Here is a 24,541-nt window from a genome sequence, read left to right as displayed (position 1 = left end):
TGTTTATGAATAGTGATTGTGTTTAGTATGTTGGTCATTTAATATTTTCCATTGATTGGATTTGCTACCTGAAGAACTTTCTCTTGCCTTCTTTGGATGGCAAATGTCTCTGCTGTGTCACCGGTAGACTGCCAGATAGTTGCTGTAGCTTCTCCTTTTTTTCTTGTGTTGAGGATTCCATAGCAGCTGTTTTGTACTCCTAGAGAATGAGGCAGTGCCAATCAGCAGAGGGACAAAAAGTAAACTGACTTAATAAGTTTAGTGTCTGTTTCTGATTAGAAAAGTTGGAGTTTGGATCTTGGGAAAGGGCTTATGAGCGAAGTGCTTATTGTACAAAGTATGACGACCTGAGTTTGGATTCTCAGCACCTCTGTAAAAAACCAGGCATAATTTCTACAGTCCTAGCAGGCAGCTGGAGATACCAAGATCTGTAGGGCTCACTGGCAGCAGTCTTATCTAATCAGTGAACCAGAGACCTTGTCTCAAAAAATAAAAAATAAGGTGGAGAAGCAATATTGACCCTACATGAACCTCTGACTTCAACACATATGTACCCAGGTATACACATGAGCACATGTACATACATAAAAGTCACAATTCTCTAAGTGCTAAGTGCTGTATTCACATAAATGTGGGAAAGTATATGACCTGGTATTGGATCATGATGAACAGTAGAGGCATTCCCCATAATCTGTTTTACCTATTTTTGTTTGGTTCTAGGAATGTTTCGGAGAATCACAGCAGCTGCCACTAGACTCTTCACCAGTGATGGCTGTGAAGGCAGCTTCTATACTCTAGAGAACCTCAATGCACGGGTTCGATCCATGGTGCCCACGCACCCAGCCCTGGTACTGCTCTGGTGTCAGATCCTGCTGCTCATCAATCACACTGACCACCGATGGTGGGCAGAGGTGCAGCAAACACCCAAGTAGGTGCACAGCTTCCCAGGCCCAGGCAGCAGCCCAGTGTTTGGCCTGAGGCTTGGCTTCCATGAGGGCGTTTTTATTTTCCATTCTTTGTGAAGCTTTGTAAAATTTTAGCTTCATATAAATCTTTCTTTCTTGGGTACTGTTTTGTAGGGAAATGTGGTCTGGCTACAGGCATTCAAACTCAACAGCTGCTTTTTTACTGTGATTTTCTTTGACAAATTCTTTGACACTGTTCCATCATGTGGGCTATGCTTGTCAGGCTCTATCCCTCCTGCTACGTCCTACAGCTTTCGTTGGTTCCACAGCCAAACATGTTGCAATGTCTTAACTTTGTTATGATTAAATGTGTTCTGGGTATTCTTAGATAATGAAGGAATTATTTAGCAAATTTTGAAACTGATTGGAAGTATTTTATTAATTTATTTTTATTATTCAAATAAACTTTCTGGTTGTGGGTGGCCCTCTATTTTGCAAAGAGTTTTTAGGCTTAAATCTTAGCGTTCAGGTACTCACTGAAATATCTGAACATGTTTGGAAATAAAAAGCTGTGCGCCCTGATGAATCATTCCTTAGTGTAGTTTTGGACAGCTTATTAGTCTTTGTGGAGGGAAATTCCTTAAAGAAGAATATATAGGTGAGGTTAGCTCCTCTGCTTGATGAAGGGAGACCAGGGGCTCCCAACTTTTACATATCCTTGTTGGGAGCATCATTGCCTCTTTGCTGTGTGCTCCTTATGATGGTGTCTCCAAAGAACATAGAAATGTTACTTTCTGCCACCACATGGGACCACCTGGGGAGGCACCCACAAGGTATTTGAACTGCTTAGAGAATCTCTTAAGCCTGACACATTAATGAAGCATTGTAAGACCTAGTGGACACTAAGCCTAGCTCCCTATTTCTCATAAGTACATGTAGATCAGCCTTGAAGCTGTTTAAAACATTTTAGTGCAGGAAGCTGCGAGGGACTAGGAGTTTGCATATATTCCAAGCCTCTGCTGCTAATACTGCTACCCCACAGACTGCTCTGAGCACAGGGGTGTCTCAGCATTACCCGTGTTCATTCCTTTCTTCTTTCTTTTGCAATTTTTCCTGTTCATTTTTTTAATTTAAAAGAATGTTTTTAAGTTGAAATAGAATCACATCACTTCCCCACTTTTAACTACCCTCCCTCAAACCCCTTCTCCATGCCCCCATTTTCACATCAGTAACTTCTTTTTTATTATGTTTGTTACATAAATATATGTGGTATGTATTATGTATGCTTATTTGTGTATGCACAAGTAATATATAAATGGGAGAGGCTAGTTCTCATCCCAGCAGTTATTAGCTACCTATAATTCTTTGTCTAGGGATGAGATCCTATGAAATTTCCCCATCTACATTATATACTGTATGCATATACATGTTATAATGTATGTGCATGTAACAATTACATATATTACATATATGTTACATAATAGAATCATTACGTTATATACATGTTACTGCCTTTGTTGTGGTCTTGTTTATGCATACATTTCTCTCCTAGACTGCTTCACATCAGACTTTTTGGTATTCTGGCTCCTACAATCTTTCTGCCTCAGGGGGCTGGAGAGATGGCTCAAATGGTTAAGAGCATTGCCTGCTCTTCCAAAGGTCCTGAGTTCAATTCCCAGCAACCACATGGTGGCTCACAACCATCTGTAATGAGGTCTGGTGCCCTCTTCTGGCCTGCAGATATACACACACACAGAATATTGTATACATAATAAATAAATAAATATTAAAAAAAAATCTTTCTGCCTCCTCTTCCATAATGTTCCCTGAGCCACAGATATGGGAGTTGTAATGTAGATATATCCACCAGGACTGGGCTCTCCACAATCCATTGATCTCACTCTGCATTGTATCCAGTTGTGGTTTCCTATGATTGTCTCCATTTGTTACAAAGAGAAGGTTCTTTGATGGGGATGGTAGCTACAAATTGAAGCTCAGAACTGGGTGTGGGGGCCTATATCTTTCATCTCAACCTTCAGGAGGCAGAGGCAGTTAAATCTCTGTGAATGCAAGGCCATTCTGGTCTACAGACTGGTCATAGCAAGTTTGAGGCCAGCCAGGGTGACACAGTAAAACCTTGTCTTAAAAACAAAACTGGCAGCTCTGACCAAAGGTACTTACTGCTAAGCCTGATTACTTGAGTTCAGTCCCTAAGACCCACATGCTAGAAAGAGAATTGATTCTTACATGTTGTCCTCTGACATCCACAGGCACACTGTGGTGCACATGCACACAAATAATTTCTTTAAAGACTTAAAAAAAACTGGTTTTGTCATGGAATATCTTATTTTCTCCATCGATGGTGATTGAAAGCTTTTCTGGGTATAGTAGTCTGGGCTTGCATCTGTGGTCTCTTAGTGTCTGCAGCACACTGTTTAGGACCTTCTGGCTTTCATGGTTTCCATTGAGAAGTCAGGTGTAATTCTGATATGTCTGCCTTTATATGTTACTTGACCTTTTTCTTTTGCAGCTTTTAATATTCTTTCTTTATTCTATATGTTTTGGTTTTGATTATTATATGGTGAGGAGACTTTTTAAATCCAGTCTATTTAGTGTTCTGTAAGCTTCTTGTAGGGATATCCTTCTGTAGGTTGGCAAAGTTCTCTTCTATAATTTTGTTGAATATATTTTCTGTGCCTTTGAACTGGAGTTCTTCTACTTCTGCCCCTTAGGTTTAGTCTTTTCGTGGTGTCTCAGATTTCCTGGATGTTTTGTGTTAAGAATTTATTGGATTTAATGTTTTCTTTGGCCGATGAACCTATTTCCTCTATAATATCTTCAATACCTGAGATCATCTCTTTCATCTCTTGTATTCTATTGGTTATGTTTACCTCTGTAGTTCCTGTTCACCAAGATTTTCCATATCCAGAATTCCCTTTGTTTGTGTTTTCTTTATTGCCTCTATTTCAGTCTTCACATCTTGAACAGTTTAAACTGTTTGCTTCACCTGTTTGTTTTCCTAAATTTTCATGGGTTTCTTTGAGAGATTATTGATTTTTTTTCCAGTTTTTTTTTGTGTTTTCCTGCATTTCTTTAAGGGAATTTTTCATTTCCTCTTTAAAGGTCTCCATCATCCTCATAAAGTTACATTTAAAATTGTTTCTTCTGCTTCTTCTGGGTTAGGATGATCAAGTCTTCCAGTTGTATGACCACTGGGTTCTGGTGTTACCATATTGTTTTGTAGGTTGTTCAATGAATTCTTGCATTGGCACCTACCCATCTCTTCCTTCAATTGGTGCCGGCAGTGTCTTTACCTCTTGGTCCAATCCCTGCAGTGGCTATCTGTGTCTTTGAGAACTGTTCTTTGCTCTGTACTGTCCCTGCCCATGTCTCAGGGAGCCATTGAAGTCTCTCTTGGTTTGCTCTCTTGGTCCTCTCTGTGTTTCAGAGTTCCTCTGAAGTTGCAGGGGAATAGGAGGATTTGGGGGCAGAGCTTGTAGCTTGCAGGGTCTGATGGGTCTGAATGGATGGGGTGGGGGTGTTGGAGCAGCCTACCTGCGGGAAGCTTGCCACCTGACTGGCTGGAAAAGCTGAGGCAAGTGGGGGTGGGGCCCGAGGTTTTGCCCCCTTATGGAGGGCCTAGAAAGTGGGATGTCCCACTGGGTAGGTGGTCACTCAACTCTTGGTCCTCTCTGTGTAGTAGCAGGATGTGTTTTAGAGTTCCACTGAGGTTGTGGGGTAAGGGGGATAGGAGGGTTTGGGGATAGAGTGGGACTTGTAGCTTGCAGGGTCCCATAGATGGGGTGGGCGTGTTGGAACAGCCTGCCTATAGGAAGCTCACCTGCTGGCTGTCTAGAGAAGTTGAGGCAGGTCGGGGACTGGCCCGGGGTTTTGTCCTAGTATGGAGGGCCTACAGAGTGGGGTGCCCCACCTGGTGGGTGGTCACTCACCTCTTGGTCCTCTCTGTGTAGTAGCAGGCTGTGTTTCAGAGTTCCACTGAGGTTGGGGGGTACTTAGAGCTGTAAGAAATGGGGTCATAGACATTTTCTTTTCATTTTTATTTGTGGGGAGTGTTTGTATGCACACGCTTGCCTTAGCCCACATGTGGAGGTCAGAGGATGACTATGAGGAGTCAGTCCTCTTCTTCCATTGTGGAATCTAAGGATCAAACTCAAGTTGTCAGGCTTGTGCAATATGTACTTTTACTTGCTGGGTCATCTTGCCAGCTCAAGAGGGGTTTCTAATGATAGAGATAATGGTCCCAGTTATCCAAAAGGACTACAGATTTGAGTGTACAGAAGAAGCAGTCTTGAGTTGGTGAATATGAGATTTGGCTACAAACATTGATTTTATTGTAGTGTAGTTATTGACAGTCTTTCAAAGTTGAAATTACAGTTTCTTTTATTTTTATTTTGTGTGCATTTGTGTTTTCCCTGCATGTATGTCTTTGTGAGGGTACCAAATCCCTAGGAACTGGAGTTACAGACAATTGTGGGCTACCATGTGAGTGCTGGGAATTGAACCCAGGTCTTCTGGAAGATCAGCCAGTGCACTTAACCACTAAGCCACTGTCCAGCTCTGAAATGACAGTTTATTCCCCACCCCCATATATTAGAATGAGAAGGCCATCACTTCTGGGTCCTTAGTGCAGTATTCTTCAGAGGAGCCTCCCCTGGCTTTTCTTCATTTGTTGAGATCACAAGATCTGCTCCTAGGTAGCTTATACTCCTCAATGGCAAGGTCATAATTGAGCATTATTTGTGTGATGATTTGATTAATATCTGTCTCTTTTTTATGTTTGCTGTTATATTCTTGTCGGGGCCATTTTCTATTCAAACCATAACTATGTCTCCTGCTAATTTCCTAATTGCAAATTCCCCATATTATCCTTCAGAAGTTCTTTACTCATAGCTGTGAGTATAAGTTACAAAGCTCCAACTGAGAAAAGGGCAGGTGTTCTGTGTAATAGTTTCTTAATTGACATAGGAAATCTGTTAAAATGCCTTTTGTACATCTGTAGTCAGATACAAACAGTACCATCATTCCAGGCAGTTCCCTCTTGTCTCTTTAGCCATCCCTTCCCCCATCCATGATAAGTTCTGATCCATGCATACTGTGTGCCCAGAGCAGAATTCCATAGACAGCTCTGCATCTGATTATTCATCAGCACCGTATGTGTAAAGTTTATTCTTGTGGTGGTAATGATCTATGATGTATTCCTTTCACTTGCTGAATAGTATTCCTCTGTAGATGCACTAGTTTACTCATCCACTCACTAGTTGAGGAGCAGAAATATTTGGCAGCTTTACAAGACTTTATCCTATACAATATTTTATCAATTGTCTCTTAGTACTGAGGAGTTGCAGGATTGGTCAACACATTTCAAATGTGCTTGCCCTTCTGTGACCTCTGCCCCTGAGCAAAAGCCAGAAGGGTGGGGTGGGATTGTGTCAGACATTATGTTTTAAATATTTGGCTAAAATAAGAGTCTCCAGGGTTTTATTTAGAAAGAAGAAAGATGCAGTGAGAAAGGAGTACCAAGTGGAATAATTGATTTAGTGGGGAAGAAGCACTTTGAACAGTAGTTCCACAACTGGGACCTGCTTAGTAATATATTTGAAAATGAGCAGGGAAGTATGAAGTGAGAACTTCTCTATGGCACCTGACAATAATTTTAGAACATGTGGAATTTAAAACAACAACAACAACAACTGATTCATTATCAAACATGACCAGTCTGAGTTCTGGAATGGACATGGTAATTGGAATTGAAGCTTTGTAGTGGATTTTTGCTCTTCAGCCAAGCACAGTAATCATTTGCCTGCTAAACCTTCTTGTGTCCTTTAACTGTTTTCTAGGAACAGAAGTCTGAGGTGCTTAAACACACAACACCAGTCTGATGTAGCAATGTTTGGAATAACTTGTAGGTTTGAGAAGAAAGATGAAGCATAGCCATTCAGTATTGTGTGTGTGTGTGTGTGAGTGTGAGCTTGCTGCTATCCCAGACACGTCCTCATTGCATCTCTTACTCCTTGTAGAAGGCACAGTTTGTCCTGCACGAAGTCACTTAACCCCCAGATGTCTGGTGAAGAGGAGGATTCTGGCTCAGCAGCTCAGCTTGGAATGTGCAATAGAGAAATAGTGCGAAGAGGGGCCCTTATTCTCTTCTGTGATTATGTCGTAAGTGTGAAAAATGTCTGTGAGGGTTGTTAAGGGAGGAGAGGACCACAGCAGTTGCTGGGCAACCAGACTATTCACTGCCCCACAGATAACATCAAACTGAGGAGATGTAACAATGTTTGATTTTTCTCTGGAGTTTAATTAGAACGGCCTGGACCCATCTACTCTTAAATTTCTAAGTTGATCGTCAAAGGCTTTCATTCCACTAGTTTATCACCAGGAACTTAGTGCCTGGCACATAGCTGGGCAGTTTTGTCTCAAGGTGTAAGCCAGGCTGCCTTGAAACTCACAGTGGTCTCATACTCAGAGATATCCCTCCTTTTGCCTCCTGACTGCTAGGATTAAAAATGTGTACCACCAGGCTGGAGAGATGGCTCAAAGGTTAAGAACATTGGCTGCTGGCTGCTCTCTTCCAGAGGTCCTGAATTCAATTCCCAGCAACAACATGATGGCTCACAAACAACTGTAATGGGATTTGGTGCCCTCTTCTGGTGTATAGGCGTACATGTGTACATAATAAATAGATCTTTAAAAAAAAATGTGTACCACCCTATCCAGCAAACACTACATGATTTTAACAAAGCTAAATGCACTGACTTTTGTGGGATTTTTGGCTAATTTTTTTCCGTTTATTTTGTAGGAAGGTGTTAAATGGATTTGGATTTCAGAATAGATTTTCTTTTGAGTACCACTTTTTAAAAACAATCACTTTTGTGAAATATTTAACAAAAAATAGCATCACCTGTTTGATTTATGAAAACAAGTCTTCTTTAATCATATTTGTTTAAAATAAGTTACAATTGCATTTTAATTTATATTTGATGATTTTTTTTAAACAAACTTGGAATCACATATACATTGCTATCATAGAGCAGAATGGTTTTTAAAAGTCTGAACCAGACTGGCAGTAGTGTCACACGCCTTTAATCCCAGTACTTACGAGGCAAAGGCAGATGGATCTCTGTGAGTTTGAGGCTAGCCTGGTCTACAAAGCAAGTCCCAAGATAGAGCTGTTACACAAAGAAACCTATCTCAAAACAAACACAACAACAACAAAAACAAAAATCTGAAACAGAGGGAAAAAACATATTTGAGCCAGCTGTGAGCAGAGGTGGTCTTATGGTATCGGCACTTGAGTAATGTTCACTGTTTGTTTTCAAGCCAGGGTGCACTGTACAGAGCCGTCTATATGTTCATAATCCTCCCACCTCAACCTCCCAAGTATTGGATTGTAGGTGTGTGCCATGATATGCAGCTTAATATCCATCTTTTACTTGACATTCCCAAAATTGAAATAGTTTTTTACATTTTGTTCTGCTTTTGAGAAATAATATGATATAATGGTATTTTTCACAAAAGTATAAGAAAGAAAAATTTTGTATGTAAATATTATCAAACGGTTCCAAATGGAAAGTTAGCCAGATGTTAAAATTGATCAGGTTTTGGCTTTTGTCTAGGATATGAATTAAGGTGGAAGGGCTGCGTGTATTTTTAACTGTGGATATTATTTATTTTCTTTTAAAAAATTTCAAGTGAAACTTCTCCTGTGTTCTGGGGAGATCTATTTTGTTGATTCAGCAATTCTATCAGCTCTGTGGCAGTTTGTGCCTCTTTTCTCCACTAACCACTGGAGACAAGAGTAGATATGGAACAGCTCGTGCGAGGCTGGCCTACAGCGCTTGATGGCAAGCCCATTTACTTCAATATGCGGCTTCCTTTGTTCCCATGCATGCAAGCTCCACTAGCAAGTGACTGCACCAGACTGTTCACCTTACTCCTGTGGGCAGCCGTCCCTTGACTCTCCCAAGGAGCCAGTGCTTCGTTTGTTCATTCTGATGCTGAGCCATTTGCTAGTGGCTCTGGGAGCTGGACATTGCCACTGGGGCTTGACTTCTCGTGGCCTCTGCCACACGACATCAGAGGTGCAAGGCTCTATAACTAGGTTTCCTTCCTTTCTCTCATGTACTTAGACACTGTCTTCACTGAACAAAAGTTTGTATTTGGAATTTGTTCTTTTCATACTCTTTCTAGCCTTCTTGTCTGATTGAAATATATCTTTTATTATATCTTTCCTAGTGTCAGAATCTCCATGACTCAGAACACTTAACGTGGCTCATTGTAAATCACATTCAAGATCTGATCAACTTGTCCCATGAGCCACCAGTACAAGACTTTATTAGTGCCATTCATCGTAATTCTGCAGCTAGTGGCCTTTTCATCCAGGCAATTCAGTCTCGTTGTGAAAATCTTTCAACTGTAAGTCTTTAGCCTGCAAGTGTGCTTTCTCTGCCTTAAAAATGAAGCACTAGAATTTTGTCAGTACCATGCCAGTCTGAGAAAAAATAAGTTCTTGTTCCTTCTCAACATTAGCCAACCACCCTGAAGAAAACACTTCAGTGCTTGGAAGGCATCCATCTCAGCCAGTCCGGTGCTGTGCTCACATTGTATGTGGACAGGCTCCTGGGCACTCCCTTCCGTGCGCTGGCTCGCATGGTCGACACTCTGGCCTGTCGCCGCGTAGAAATGCTTTTGGCAGCAAATTTACAGGTACAAGATGGTGGTTTATATAAAAACTTAGCAAGTCAATCAAAACATTTGGTCTATGGACCTGGTCTTGATTGGCCACTGATAGGAGCATGTATGCCATGTTTGTTATTCATGTATCTAACCAAGTGCTTCTAGTCTGTTCTTACTAATAGATATACTGTGCATACCATTTTATTCTTTTAAAGTGGGTATGAGATTATATGTATCAAAATCCCTGATGTGTTCTTGTATGTGTAGAGCAGCATGGCCCAGTTGCCAGTGGAAGAACTGAACAGAATCCAGGAGCACCTCCAGAATAGTGGGCTTGCACAAAGGTAAGGCTGCAGCATAGGATCCTGGCATTTGAGCTACCAGGGTATAAGGACATGGATATGTTCAGGAACAAATAGCGAGACATGGGAGACTCCTGAACCTTATGGCTGTTGAAGGGATGGGAAGTGTATTTGTTGCCTCCACTTCTGGACCCTTGATGAATGAGAGTAAATGCATAACTTAGTAGCTAGGTTAGAAGGATTAAACCTGAGAGCACTACCTGGCTCTTGGCACATGCACATTACATTTATGTCTTGTTAAGTGCCATCTCTTTATAACTACTCATTTGCTTAATTGTTTGAAAGTCTTTTAGAAGCCTTTATTAGAAACATTTCCGTCTGTAGTGTGAGCATAGTTCCTTGAGTTACAAGATAAATTAAGAAAATCTTTTATCTCTTCCATTGCAGATAGGGGTAGGGAACACACACATATGTACATCAGAAAGGGTGATTCTGTCCTAATTTAGTCTTTAGAGGGTTTTTATGATGATGTTTCTTAATGGGACAGAGTATAGTCGAGATAATTTTTCAGTCTTTAGAGCCACATGATGTCATTTGACATACGAAGTATCACATTGACTTTGGATGGTAAGAGAGCAAATTGTTATTGTGCTTGACTATAGACATAGTCATAGACCAAGATGAGAAAGATTATAATTATAATACATTTGACTAGATGAAATGATTCTTTTATGAAATGACATTCATAATGGAATAAACTGTATCATTATGGGAAAATAATTTGTACACTTGGGTGTTAGAAGAATTTATCTATTTCTCATATATTACAGATAACACTGGCTAGAAATGTATAGCTCAGTGGTAGAGCACTTGTCTAGCATGCCCAAGCCCCTGTGTTCATTCCTCAATACTGTCAAGAAAAGAAAGAATAGAATAGCTTTGTTAGCTGTTATGTAGTGCATTGCCTAATAGAATGATGAGCATAAATGAAATTTCTGGATAATATCAACAAGGTATAAATTGTGGTAATTTAAACTAACTAGGTCCTAAGTGTGCATCATGACTTTAGAATGTTCAAAGTATGTTTAACCTTGTTTTAAGAAGCTACTTCTGCTCATTGGTTTTACATGTTTCTAGGAGCCATCTTTCTTAAACTGAGATTTCAAACTAAAGGACCAACTGTTCTGTGGTTTCATTTGTGTTTCAGACACCAAAGGCTCTACTCCCTGCTGGACAGGTTCCGACTCTCTACCGTGCAGGATTCACTTAGCCCCTTGCCCCCAGTTACTTCCCACCCACTGGATGGGGATGGGCACACATCTTTGGAAACAGTGATTCCAGACAAAGTAAGTGTCCTGTATATCTAAGTGTGCTGGCCTGGAACCATGTGAAAACAATAATAGCCTTTGTCTACAATGAGGGTAAGAGTAGATGTCAGTCTACACAGGGCCCCTGATACTCAACTCAGGTTTATTAGCAACTCTGTAGATTAGAGTGGAATATGGATGCCATGAGGTCCTAATGAGAAAATGATGATGATGTGTAACTTTTGTGGAGGAGTGTGGGGTCAAGGTCAGGTGGCTAGTTGGCAAGTCAGGAGAAGTTAGTTGTGGCCCAGCGCCTATGACTGCAAATATTGTCAAGCAGATGCTATCAAACTTTGCCTGTGTACATCTCCCTGAACCTTCTACCTCCTATGAAGTGTTAACGCCTCCTGCTACTAGGTAGTATATAATGGGTATAATAGGTTGTCACCTTCACCGTTCATACTTGAGAGTTAGAGATTGTTAGGACGTTGGGTGGGGAGGAGATGTGATTTTAGAAACCTGCAGCTCATAGAAGAAAGCATACGTTTGCCCCAGGCTTGATCTGGCTGCTGAGGAAGATGAAGCATAGCCATTCAGTATTGTGCACACTCCAGTAGAGTGTAGATGGTACAGTATCAAGGAGTGGGTAGAAGAAAGGTTGCTAACTCTCAGAACTTTGCGGAGTTTGCACGAACTGCTAGAAGTTCCATGGGTGGAAAAGAAGAGGGTATTCAGGCTCAGAACAACAGAGAGAAGATTCATGAGCTGTAAGCCCAAGGTGTGTCTGATGTCTGTACAGGCAGCCAGGGTCCCAGTGCTGCAGGCACAGCCCAGAGGAGCAGCCAAAGTGTCTAACCAATCATGTTCCCCTTTTTTGCTTCTTTTTCTCAGGACTGGTACCTTCAGCTTGTAAGATCCCAGTGTTGGACCAAATCAGATTCTGCACTGCTGGAAGGTGCAGAGTTGGTGAATCGCATCCCTGCTGAAGACATGAATGACTTCATGATGAGCTCGGTAGGGCAACAATGGGAGGCCAGGGAATCACCAGCTCCGCTTATCTTTTTTATATTACTTGTATTTTAGTTAGGATTTCTATTGCTGCAATGAAGCAAGCACCATGACCAAAAAGCAAATTGGGGAAGAAAGGGTTTATTTGGCTTATACTTACACATCATGGTCCATCATTGAAGGAAATCAGGACAGGAACAGGGCAGGATCCTGGAGGCAGGAGCTGATACAGAGGCCATGAAGGGGTGCTGTTTACTGGCTTATTCCTCATAGCTTGCTCAGCCTGCTTCTTATAGAACCCAACACTATCAGCCCAGGGATGACACTACCCACAATGGACTGGACTCTCCCCATCAATCACTAATTTAAAAAATGCCCTATAGGCCTGCCTACAACCCAATCTTATAGAGACCATTTCCTTAATTGAGGTTCCCTCCTCTCAGATGACTTTAGCTTGTGTCAAGTTGACATAAAACTATCCAGCATAATTTCTGTGATTAATATATGGCAGTGTGTGGGGGACTTGAGTGTAGCAAGGGCAACATTAGGCAAAGCACATGGAGGCTCTAATAAAAAATGTCACATGAAAGCTATAATCCAGAATAGCATACCAGTACATGGGGAGTGAATAGGATGCTATTTCAACCAAATTGTATTCCTAAAGAGGAAAGTTGTTTTAACTTCATCTTTCATGTGTTTAAAGAAAATGAGTGGCCATAAGCTATAATCAGTCCATCATCATTCATTTCATGACTACATGTGTTCACTGTAGTCTGGAAATTGATTGTTAATAGCCCCTTTGTTTTAGTTAGGATTTCTAGTGCTGTGAAGAGACACCATTAACATGACAATTTTTATAAAGAAAACATTTAGTTGGGTATCGCTTACAGTTTCAGAGGTTTAGTCATTATCATCATGACGAGAAGCATGGCAGCATGCAGACAACCATGGTGCTGGAGAAGGAACTGAGAGTTCTGCATCTCGATCCACAGGCCACAGAAGATTGTATGCCACCCTGAGAGTAGCTTGAGCATATGAGACCTCAAAATGCACTTCTTCTAACAAGGGCCTGGCTATAACTCCTAATACTGCAACTTCCTGTGGGCCAAGTGTTCAAACATTTGAGTCTATGGGAGCCATAATTATGCAAACCATCACACCCCTGTATTATTATCTCATTGCTGTGTCCAAACATCCTGACAAAAAGCAGTTTACAGTAGGAAGAGTTTGTTTTGGTTCACAGTTCAAGGGTATAGTCCTCATGGCAGGGAAAGCATGGTAGGAGGAGCTTGAGATGTCTGGTCACTTGGCATCCACAGTCTGAAAACAGAAAGAAGTGAATGCTGGTGCTCCACTTGCTTTCTCCTTTTTATTTAGTCCAGGATCCCTGCCCACAATTAAAATGGGTCTTCCCACCTCAGTTAACCTAAACAAGAAAATCCCTGATAGGCACATTAGAGGCTTGTCTCCTAAGTAATTGTAGATCTTGCTAAGTTGACCTCAGTATTATCCATCATGCCCACCATGTAGTGAGGTGCCCTATCCCCTCTAGATATAGAGGAATTCTTTTCTACTTACCCCTCAAATATCAGAGGTATACTGCAGAGTTGGTCCAGACCTTGAAAGCATTAGTTCCCTGCTCTTGGCTCTACTGCCAAGCATCCTTAAGCTACCTTAATGGGCTGCTTTCTTGCCCCAGTGAAGACAAGGACCCACAGCTCCTTGACATATGCCAGTGGGAAAAAGAGAAGCAGAAACTGAGGTTAATGGGAGGTGTGGGGGTAGGGCACACAGGAAGAGATCCAAAGTACAGGATCAGTGAATTAAATTTTTCCATGTTGCTAAGTGGCCTATTAACAACTATGAAAGTTCCAGCTGTGACCATAGGAATGTCTGATTTGGGGGTACTAATGATGAAATACAGTTTTTAATATTAAAGCTTGATGTTCTATTTGAAAAATTGCTTTTTCCCCTAACTCCTTAAATGGCTAAAAATATTGGCAAAATATAATAAAAACTGTCATATGAGGCCAGGCGTGGTGGCACATCCTCTTAATCTCAACACTTGGGAGACAGAGATAGGAGGATCTCTATTTATGGCATGTTGGTCTACATCCAGGCCATTCAGGGCTATACAGTGAAAGTCTATCTCCAAATAAATAAATGAATAAGTAAAATTTGTTAAATTTTTGTCATGTGAAATGCTGATTTTCCAACCAGATCTTTATCACACATAAGACCACCTTCCCTTGTTCCAGATGCTGTTATGCCTCAGGCTACAACAGTGCCTGGCATATTAGCTTTGGTGTACTGTTTATGTCAATTAAAATTTGCCATTCTAGAATTATTTCAGAGAAATCTAAGGTCATAAAAGTAAAAATACTACTGTAAAATTCAAGTACGACAAAGAAGCCAGAAGTAGTTTCTGAACGTACGTTAAGTGGAATTGTTGATATATTTTTAATGTATATAATATACTTTTTAAATAGAAAATTCAACTTAGTTTTATCTTTTATCTATTTCTATGATAACTAAGACCCTTTCTAGATAATATTTTTCTACTTCTATTACTGTAACAAGTAACTTGAGGCAAGCTGCTTTATAAGGAAAAGAGGATTATTTTGACCGGTAGCTCTACAGATACAAGGTCCAAGGGCTCATCTGGTGATGGCCTTCTTGAGGTCAGAGTCCCAGTGTGGTGCAGAGAATCTCCCATGGCAAAAAGTAAGAAGCCTGAGTGTCCATGTTTCTAGAATATTTTCACAGGCATGTACTCTAGTCTGGATTATCTCAGAAATAAATGCTTGTTGCATTAGCTATGTGAAGGAAAGCTTACCATCTTTGCTTTTGTTTGTCTGGCCTATAATGTTTGATCCAGGAGTTCAACCTAAGCCTTTTGGCTCCTTGCTTAAGCCTTGGCATGAGTGAGATTGCTACTGGCCAGAAGAGTCACCTTTTTGAAGCAGCCCGGGGGGTGACTCTGGACCGGGTGACCAGTGTTGTTCAGCAGCTTCCTGCTGTCCATCAAGTCTTTCAGCCTTTTCTGCCTATAGAGCCCACAGCCTACTGGAGCAAGTTGAATGATCTACTTGGTAATTTAAATATTGTTTCCTTAGATGTTTCTCTCGTTATGTGTCTCTGTCTGTCTGTCTCTCTCTCTCTCTCTGGAGTGATGGGATGGTGATAGCAAAATGTGCAAGCCAGAGGGAGGCAAGGTCTCTCACTGAAGCTAGAGCTGCCATCTCTACTAGATTCACTGACCAATAGGCCTTTGGTGTCCTGCTGTCTCAGCTGAGGTTACAGGTGCATATCCCACCTAGGTTTAATGTGAGTGCCAGGATTCCAAACTCAAGTCCTCATGCTGTGCAGCATACACTTTATCCACTGAACCATCTTCTCGACCCAAGTTATCTTAAATTTTTTAATTATTTTATGTGTATTGGTGTTTTATCTGCATATATGTCTGCATCACATGCATGTAGTGCCCATGGAGCCAGAAGTTGGCATCAGATCTCATGGGACTGGAGTTACAGGTGGTTGTGAGCCACTATGTGGTAACTGGGGATTGAACATAGGCCCAATGGAAGAGCAACCAATACTCTCAACTGCTGAGCTATGTCTCTAATCCCAGGTTATCATAGTTTTAAAAAGTATTTCAGATCCAGCACGGTGCTTCGCCCCAAGCACATATATAGTCAGGGCTGTTGTTCTAAAACACTGGAAGGCTGACATAAATGAGAAACTGCACCAAATTCTTAACTCTAAACTGTCTTTCTTTGTTACTACTACTCTTGGACCTAGATTATCATGGTTCTAAGCCCTTCAGGAATACTGGCTTAGACTCAGGGCAAACCAGGTACAGACTGTACGTAGCACATATGGGTGGGCATGTACAAATGTGCTGTCTTGGTGTTAGCATCCTCAAATCCACATAGCCATGTGAAGCACAGTCCGAGTCACTCATGCCAGTCTCATGTTTCAGGTGATGCTGCAATATACCAGTCTCTGACCACACTTGCCCGTGCCCTGGCACAATACCTGGTGGTGGTCTCCAAAGTGCCTGCTCATTTGCACCTTCCCCCTGACAAGGAGGGGGACATAGTGAAGTTTGTGGTAATGACACTTGAGGTAAGAGCAGCCCTGAAATGCTGTGTCTCTGTGAGGATAGGCTATGTGAGTAGCACTAAGATGAAAGCCAACAGCTGACTGAGTGTGGTAGTGCACGCCTATTAGCCCAGCTACTTTGGAAGTAGAGGCTGGAGAATTGTAGGTTCCCGGCTTGTAAGGATGTGTCTGGGTACAGAGCTAGAGCCTTTTTCAGTAAACCTTAGGCAGGAAGAGAATGCCTATTGTCAAAGTCTAATTCCTGACTTTACTGAGTCTTTCACCCTCACCACAACACCCACAGCGAACCAAGGAGGTCTGTAAGACATCCTCTTGTCTCAGTACTACAATCCTAAGGTGGATCCTAATTAAAATCTAGGCAGTGTTATGTTTTAAGTTGGGCAATAACTTAAGCATCTCACCCCTGGAAAATTGAACACTTGGCTCCTCAAAGTATGTATACACATGCTCTGTAGTTTTGTTACCTTGCCATATGACTACTAGAAAAGAGCTTCAACCAGTGCCAGAGCTGTGCGCCCATCCTGAGCAAGAGTTGACTCATTACACTAAGGAAAGAAAGTTTCCTGAGGAAGTGTGGTACAGAGGCACCAGCTGAACCAGGCTGAGTTAGGTAGTCTTAGCTTGTCTTAGCCCAGTGGAGACTGGAAAGCAAGTGTATGTGTTAAGTACTGGGTGGCAGCTCCTAGTCATACCCTGAACCTCACAGGCAATGTCATGGTGCTTGGTTCCCACAACAACGCCAAAGGATGAACTCTCTGTTCCCATTTTACACATAGGGAAGGAAGCTCAGAGAGGTTCAGAAACTTGCTAGAAGTCACTAGTCATAAATACTCCAAACTCAGCTTTGTGACTGAGATTTAAACAGATCCTATTTGGAAATCCTATGTTACAGGAGCCTTTGAGAAAAGCCTCTGCCTGGAGGCTGTGTAGCTCAGGACAAGTTTCTCTAGCTACCCAGGGTTCTAAAGGATAAAGATATCTGGGTGGTTGAGTACTCTAACAGAGGGAAAGCTGGAACTTTGAGGTATAGGTGGATCAGGACTGAATATTAAGAAACCTAGGAATGACAACCTAGAAACCTGGGTCAAAACCATTTTTCTAGAAGGAAGTTGGCTCATCTCTTGGTCTCTCCATCTTTCCATGGTCTTCCATAAGTTTTAATGGCACTGTTCTCTAGAGATACAGGAGGCACAGAGTACTGGGTGAGCATTCTAACAGTGCTTCCCTTTAGGCCCTGTCATGGCATTTGATCCATGAGCAGATCCCACTGAGTCTGGACCTCCAAGCCGGGCTAGACTGCTGCTGCCTGGCACTACAGGTGCCTGGCCTCTGGGGGCTGCTGTCCTCCCCAGAGTATGTGACCCATGCCTGCTCCCTCATCCACTGCGTGCGATTCATCCTGGAAGCCAGTAAGTCCTTGTCTATGAATAACTTTGTCTTCACAAATACATATCAATCATGAATACTTTTTCTTCTTGTCTCCTATTTCCCAAGAACCAGTTAGGACTTGGAGTGGAATGGATGAATTATAGGTGCTGCCTTTAGAAGGCCCCATCTTTCCACTCCCAGACCTTGATATTACACTGGAACTTAACTAGAATTTACTTTTCTAGTTACTTTGTTTAGTTTGTAGTTCCAGCTTTTAAAAAAATACTTTTTAAGTTTTATCCCTTTGATCTTTAGTCTTAGTTGGCTATTTGATGTTCTTAGTCCTGAATGATTATAAAATTAACAAGATTACATTCAATAGATGACTTCTGTTAGAGTTGAAGTGTGTGCTTGCATGCTGCATTGTAATGCTAATGTGTTATAAAATAAAAGGGATTCATTCTTTTCAAGGAACAGTGTCCTCAACAAGGGTCATTAGCTAAAAATTTTTAAAAATTGGACATTATAGTTTACATGTTAGAGGATGTTTTGAAGTTTTATGTTTTCAAATTAAACATTATAGAGTGGTGTTTTGATCTTTCATTGTTTAAATTGTTTTCATCTGTGCATTTGTAGTCAACTTGGAAGCAAAGATCCAGGGATTAATTTTAAAAAGCTAAGCTTCTTAGTCATAGTGATGCTTTTAGCAGTATTGGCTGGTAAATAGTCTGATAAAAACTCTCAGAGTGGAGATGGCACTGAAATGTAGAAGCACAAATCTTTGTGTATTCATGATTATCCAAAGCACTGATGCCTGCATTTAGTGTTATCCAGTGCTTTTAGTTTTACTGAGATTGTCTCTAGAAATCTAGCCTTAAGTTGACATAGCTGTCTTTGCAAGTTTTTATGAGGCTGCACAGGTTTGGAGACTTGAGTAGAAAGAAGGGTTAAAGTGTATGTTCTGCTGTGATTTCAGTTGCAGTGCAGCCTGGGGACCAGCTTCTCGGTCCAGAAAGCAGGTCAGATACTCCAAGGCCTATCAGAAAGGAAGGAGGAGACTCAAACATACAAAGTAAGTCATAGGACCTCCCTACTATTTTCCCCCTGCTGTGTTTCTTTGGGGCCTTCAATCATTCACAAAAGAAACTTGTCAAGTGGGACTCTGAACTCTACGAAACCCTCTAGAGCTCATCCAGAGGACTGAGGTTTTCTGACGATGGATGCATCCATATTCCTGTTTTTGTGTGCCCTGTTTTTCCGGTGAAGACTCCCTCTCCCCTTGGACGAACTTGGTTCATCCTACATCCTTCCTCACAGCCTGGATTTGCACCTCTTTTCTGGGAAGCCCCCATCTTAGTCCTCAGTACTTAACGCATGACTCCTACTTGAGGATGAAAATATGTTTTTCTTGTCTGTATTCCCAAAATTGCTGCTTGGCCTGTTGTAAGTGTACATTAAATTTTGAATAAATAACTCAAAACACGAAGGAATTTGAAGTTAGTGCAGATACTCACATAGTATACTGTAACCTTAATGACTGTTTCAGACATCTCTTTTGGTAGCATTTGGTGACTTGTTTTGTGACAGGATATTACTCTGTAGCCCAGGCTGGCAGTGAATTCATGACCTTCCTGCCTCAACCTCCTAAGTGGTAGATGCTATTACATTGAAAAAAAAATTACTGAAATCACCATCATTTAAAACTGTTCTGAACTTAGGCACCACATTGTCTTTTTCTGATCTTCCTTATTGCTTCTAGGGTAGTTGTGGCAACACAGAACACATTTCACCAACTGAATTTTTGCCTCCTAACTAGGCTTCTAGAATGTTTTTAGTTCCTTGACCCTAGAGGCTCAAATAGTAGGAATGCAACCTACAGCTGCAGCCCTTCTCACACAGGTGAGAAAGCAGGCGCCATTGAATGTTTATCTTTCCTAGGGTCACAGGAGCCTCAGCCCTGCTTTATTGCTCCAGAAATAGGTATAGAGAAATGCCTAGTCACAGCCCAGCATTGTGACATGAGCCTGTCTGTAATTGCAGCACTAAGGAGGCCAAAGTAGGAGGGTCCTGAATTTGAGTTGAGCTGAGAGAAACCATTTTAAAAGATGGAGATACTTGGGCTGGAGAGATGGCTCAGTGGTTAAGAGCTTTGCCTGCTCTTCCAGAGTTCCTGAGTTCAATTCCCAACAACCACATGGTGGCTCACAACCATATGCAGTGAGATTTGGTGCCTTCTTCTGGCCTGCAGGGATACACTCAGGCAGAATACTGTATACATAATTAATAAATAATTTAAAAAAAAATGGAGATACTTATAGACAGAGCTTCCTTGTCTGTAGTCTTCCAGCTCCTGTTCCAAAATTTTAGGGTTCCATAGTGGCCCATAAGCAACGCCATTTAAGTATATGCTGGGTTCTCACTTTGTTTCTGTCTTGAGCCCCTATAGTTTCTGCAGTTGAGTTATGATTTCATAATTTCTTATTAATACTCACAAAGTGAGGAAACCTCCACCTCATAGCTTGTTTTTTTTTTCCCCCTACCTGAGCAGGAGCTCAGGTAATTCTGTGAGGATAAGATGCAGGTAAGAGCCCACCATCATGAGAGTGGGCAGGTTGGCCCAGTGGCAGGAGATGACTTAATTAAGGCCTATATAATTATATTCATCTGTAACTCTCTTGAGGTCAGTTAATGAGATTCTGGTCAGAAGAAGTAACTTGGGTTTTATTAAGTTTTTTAAGTCACCTCCAGTTAGTACTTTTTTTGTTTAATTTTATGTGTGAAGATGTTTTCTGCCTGTTTGCTGCACCACATGCATGCATTGCCCAAGGAGGCCAGAGGAAAGTGCCAGATCCCATGGGAGTAGAGTTACAGATAGTTAGGAGCTACCATGTGGTTGCTGGGAATTGAACCCAGGTCCTCTTAACTGCTCAGCTATCTCTTCCTTCCTAGTTGATGCTACTTGAAGTTAGTCTAATATGCATCATTCTTTTAGCTAGGGGCTTAATTCCTTAAGTTTAATAAGGATCCTTTTTCTATACTAGGAAGTTGCCTAAATTGTTGAATCTCATGGGCAAGGGTAACTGTCTGTCCATTTTACTACTTGTTTAGTAACAAGTAGTTTTCTAATTCCATGCTATATTGAGATTCAGGAAATATGAACAGTCCCTGCCTTCAAGACTCTGACAGGACAGTTTGGTGGCTCTGGAATTTTCATCATCACTCTGCCTCTAAAATTTCCATCCAAGACTGAAACTCAGGTTCAAGACTATTACTGTATTCCCCACAGAAATTGTAAGAATTGCTGGTTTTGGATGCATACCAGGTGGGCTTATGTGAGCAGCCAACAGTCTTGGTAGACTGGACAGGGGTTGGTAGGCTTGATACGCTCTTCTCCATGGGTATACAGAGGAAGGATAGCAGAGTTGCAGTGTGTTTTGACAGAATCTGCCCTCTTGATCACCATTCTCTATGTAGATCCCAGTTATATCACTTCGGCCTGCGAGATGGTGGCAGAGATGGTGGAATCCCTGCAGTCAGTGCTGGCCTTGGGCCACAAAAGGAACAGTACTCTGCCTTCATTCCTCACTGCAGTGCTTAAGAATATTGTCATCAGTCTGGCGCGTCTCCCCCTGGTCAACAGCTATACGCGTGTGCCCCCTCTGGTAAGTCATTGCTGAAATAGGATAGGTGGTATTTACTAGCAGCCTTGGGGTGGGGTGATCCTAAGACCGAAGTGGAATATTTTGGGGAAGATTCAGGAGAAGGGGGGCAAGAGTACTGGAATCTTGTGCATGCAAGGCAAATGTCATACCTATCACTGAGGTACGCTTTCCACCCTTGGTTTTTTTGTTTTTGAGATTATAATTTAATTATAATATTTCTCCTTTCTCTTTCCTCCCTTTTAACCTTCCCATGTGTCCCTCCTGATCTTTAAATTCATGGCCTTTTTATTCACTAATTGTTACTGTGTGTGTGTGTGTGTGTGTGTGTGTGTGTGTGTGTGTGTGTGTCTCTGGTAAGGTCACCTTTCCTGTTTCCAGCTTTCCTCAATTGCCTATATAGTTCTTTTTATAGGATGAGGCCTCATGCAGACCTTTGATTTTGATTTTTTTCCGGGGGGGTAGGATCTTGCTCAATTTGATATGTAACCAGGGCTGGCCTCAAACTTGAGATCCTCTTCTCTATTTCCCTAATGCTAGAATTAGCTATAGGCATTCATGCCCACTTATCACACAATCTTTATTGCCGTAACACTCTCTGTGGTAGTTCCAGCATTTTGCATGTGGGTAGTTGTGACACCTGTATTGTTCCCCAGGCATTCTGTGTAGTGGTTATTTTCAAAATGAACTAAAGTACTAACCTTCATTTCCACTGATATGTTCATGTTGGATGTGATTCTGAAGTGATTATACTAATTATGGTAAACCTGAAATTTTACTCTTCAATTATTTTCTTTAAAAGGTGTCACCTTTGAAGATTTCATACAAAGCTGGGCATAGTGGTGTGTGGGGGGAAAAAACCAACATGATTTCTGAGTTTTAGGCCAGTCTGGTCTACATTGTTCCAGTATAGCCAGAGCTACATAATGAGAGACTGTATCAGAGAGAAAGAAAGATTGATTCTTAAATTTAGGGACAAGCACTATTGTGGGTTTTCTCTTGAAATTTTCTTCACATATCAGCATAAAATAGACAGGCTCTTGGTTCAGCAGGAACTTAGTATGGGAAAAGGGTTAATAGCAGCTATGCTGACCTAAGTCTGCTGAAATAGCACACTAGACATACCCTTTCCTACAAAAATCCTCAACAAGAAAACAAAGCTGGCTCATAGCTGACTTAAGCCAGAACACAAAACCAGGCCCAAGGGAAAAGTACTTTTTTTCTTCCTAGAATAGGGCATGTGCCTACTGCTGGGCCACAGTCTCTGCATGTGTGTATTCGCATGTAAGATCCTGGAAAAGTTCACATTTAGAAAGTGACAGTCATTGGACCTTAGAGTTGCAGAGGCCCATTTTGAGTACTGTGGCTTCACTGTGCTAGAAGTACTTACAGAAAGAGCTGTGGACATTGGGAAGAGCACAATAGAAATCCAGGAGATGATCCAACATTGCTGCATGGGTTTTAACCCTGGGCAGGAAGCATTCTTTGTGGAGACTGTGCAGGAAGGCAGTATAGAGGTCATAGAAGGCTATAGGGGATCTGCCTACATAGGCCATGTGCTGTAGGTAAAACTCCATCAAGTGCTTTTAATCTGCTCCCTTGAATGCCCTGGGTACAAAGGCAACTGTAGCAAGCATTGCAGAACCTCCCCTGGGCATGCCCCAGAGACTTTTATGCTTGTATAAGAGATTTATAGAAGGCTTTACTATGATAAAGAAAGCTTGATTGTAGGCATCTGGGGAGGCTCTGTTAGGTCCTCATGGCTTCACTGAGGCACATAGCTGAGCTGGCAAGATGGTCTTGCTACTGGAATAATATAGGATGTGCCTCAGGGTTTCGTTTTGTGCATGGTGCTTGTCCGGATATCTAATGGCAGAACTCAACTTGTCAGAATTGATAGAATGAACAGTAGGGTTGGCCTTGTGCCTGACTGCCAACACATATTTATACACGGGACTGAACTTCATTAGTGTTTGCCTTTTTTCTAACACACATTAATGTTTGTGGGCACCAGCATTTCCCACAAGGAATCTAGCTTGTGTACAGCTGGTCTGAAGGTGTAACAAGAAGAGGATTGGCTTTGGGAAGACAGAACAGAGTGGTGGGAGTCAAGCTTGGGCTTAAAGGTTCTAGCAAAGGGGTGGGAGCCTTTTGTGGAAAAGCCTGTGTGAGTAGTGAGGGGAGCGCAGCTGGCTCAGTGGGGAGACTAGTTGAGATAAGAGGGGGGGGTCTCTTGTTTTCCTAGTGGCATCTCCATCCAGTTGTTACTCTCTTTTCCTCTTCTCAGGTATGGAAACTTGGGTGGTCACCCAAACCTGGAGGGGATTTTGGCACAGTGTTCCCTGAGATCCCTGTAGAATTCCTCCAGGAGAAGGAGATCCTCAAGGAGTTCATCTATCGCATCAACACCCTAGGTACCCCACAATCCTCCTCAGTCCCCATATACCACACACATGCCCGAAGCTCCAGGGTAGGGCCATCTCATGACAACTGGAAAGGTTCTGGGATAATGGGAACGGAACAAACCTTCACACATTTCACAGCACATATGGAATTATGATAAGAAAATAGACCTAGGGGCTGGAGAGATGGCTCAGTGGTTAAGAGCATTGCCTACTCTTCCAAAGGTCCTGAGTTCAATTCCCGGCAACCACATGGTGGCTCACAACCATCTGTAATGAGGTCTGGTGCCCTCTTCTGGCCTGCAGACATACACACAGACAGAATATTATATATATAATAATAATAAATAAATAAATAAATATTTTTTTTAGAAAAAAATAGACCTAGGTGCATATAGACGAGGCAGTGTGTGTGGTTGCATATCAGGCTTTTTGAACAAAGATACACATGTAAGAAGCCAGATCCTGTCTTCATATTCAGACTAAACTGTACAAGTGGGCTGGGAATATGGCTCACTCTGTAGTGTTTGCCTAGCACCAATTAAGACCAGAGTTCATTCTCCAGGGCTACAACAACAAACTGTAAGTAGTGGAAGTGATTTCCTCTGTCTGCTACTTTGACCTCGTGTTCTCACTCAGGTCATTTTTCTCCTATGTGAGATGTGCAACTTGGGGAACATGGCAGGCTAAGTGTCACAGGAGCCAGGGTGGTAGGATGAGGGAAGATAGATTTGGCCAGACAGCCCCACTCATCCCTTGGCTGAACAG

At 41.8% G+C, this 24,541-nt stretch overlaps 1 protein-coding gene across 2 annotated transcripts in view; it reads left to right on the top strand.

The window, feature by feature from the left end:
- The window catches only part of Htt (huntingtin), a 139,586-nt gene that overhangs the window by 92,984 nt on the left and 22,061 nt on the right, over window positions 1–24,541 (top strand). For both annotated transcript variants that reach the window (XM_075943833.1, XM_075943832.1), the window contains exons 41-53: window positions 721–928; window positions 6,944–7,085; window positions 9,162–9,341; window positions 9,456–9,632; window positions 9,870–9,946; window positions 11,112–11,250; window positions 12,103–12,225; window positions 15,098–15,311; window positions 16,202–16,347; window positions 17,576–17,753; window positions 18,689–18,784; window positions 21,187–21,374; window positions 23,659–23,785. In XM_075943833.1, coding sequence (XP_075799948.1) covers window positions 721–928; window positions 6,944–7,085; window positions 9,162–9,341; window positions 9,456–9,632; window positions 9,870–9,946; window positions 11,112–11,250; window positions 12,103–12,225; window positions 15,098–15,311; window positions 16,202–16,347; window positions 17,576–17,753; window positions 18,689–18,784; window positions 21,187–21,374; window positions 23,659–23,785 — 1,995 coding nt within the window. The remainder of the gene's footprint in view (window positions 1–720; window positions 929–6,943; window positions 7,086–9,161; window positions 9,342–9,455; window positions 9,633–9,869; window positions 9,947–11,111; window positions 11,251–12,102; window positions 12,226–15,097; window positions 15,312–16,201; window positions 16,348–17,575; window positions 17,754–18,688; window positions 18,785–21,186; window positions 21,375–23,658; window positions 23,786–24,541) is intronic.

The sequence above is a fragment of the Microtus pennsylvanicus genome, chromosome 12 (assembly GCF_037038515.1).
Source record: "Microtus pennsylvanicus isolate mMicPen1 chromosome 12, mMicPen1.hap1, whole genome shotgun sequence".
NCBI lineage: Eukaryota > Metazoa > Chordata > Mammalia > Rodentia > Cricetidae > Microtus > Microtus pennsylvanicus.
This window is presented reverse-complemented; position numbering and strand designations above follow the sequence as displayed.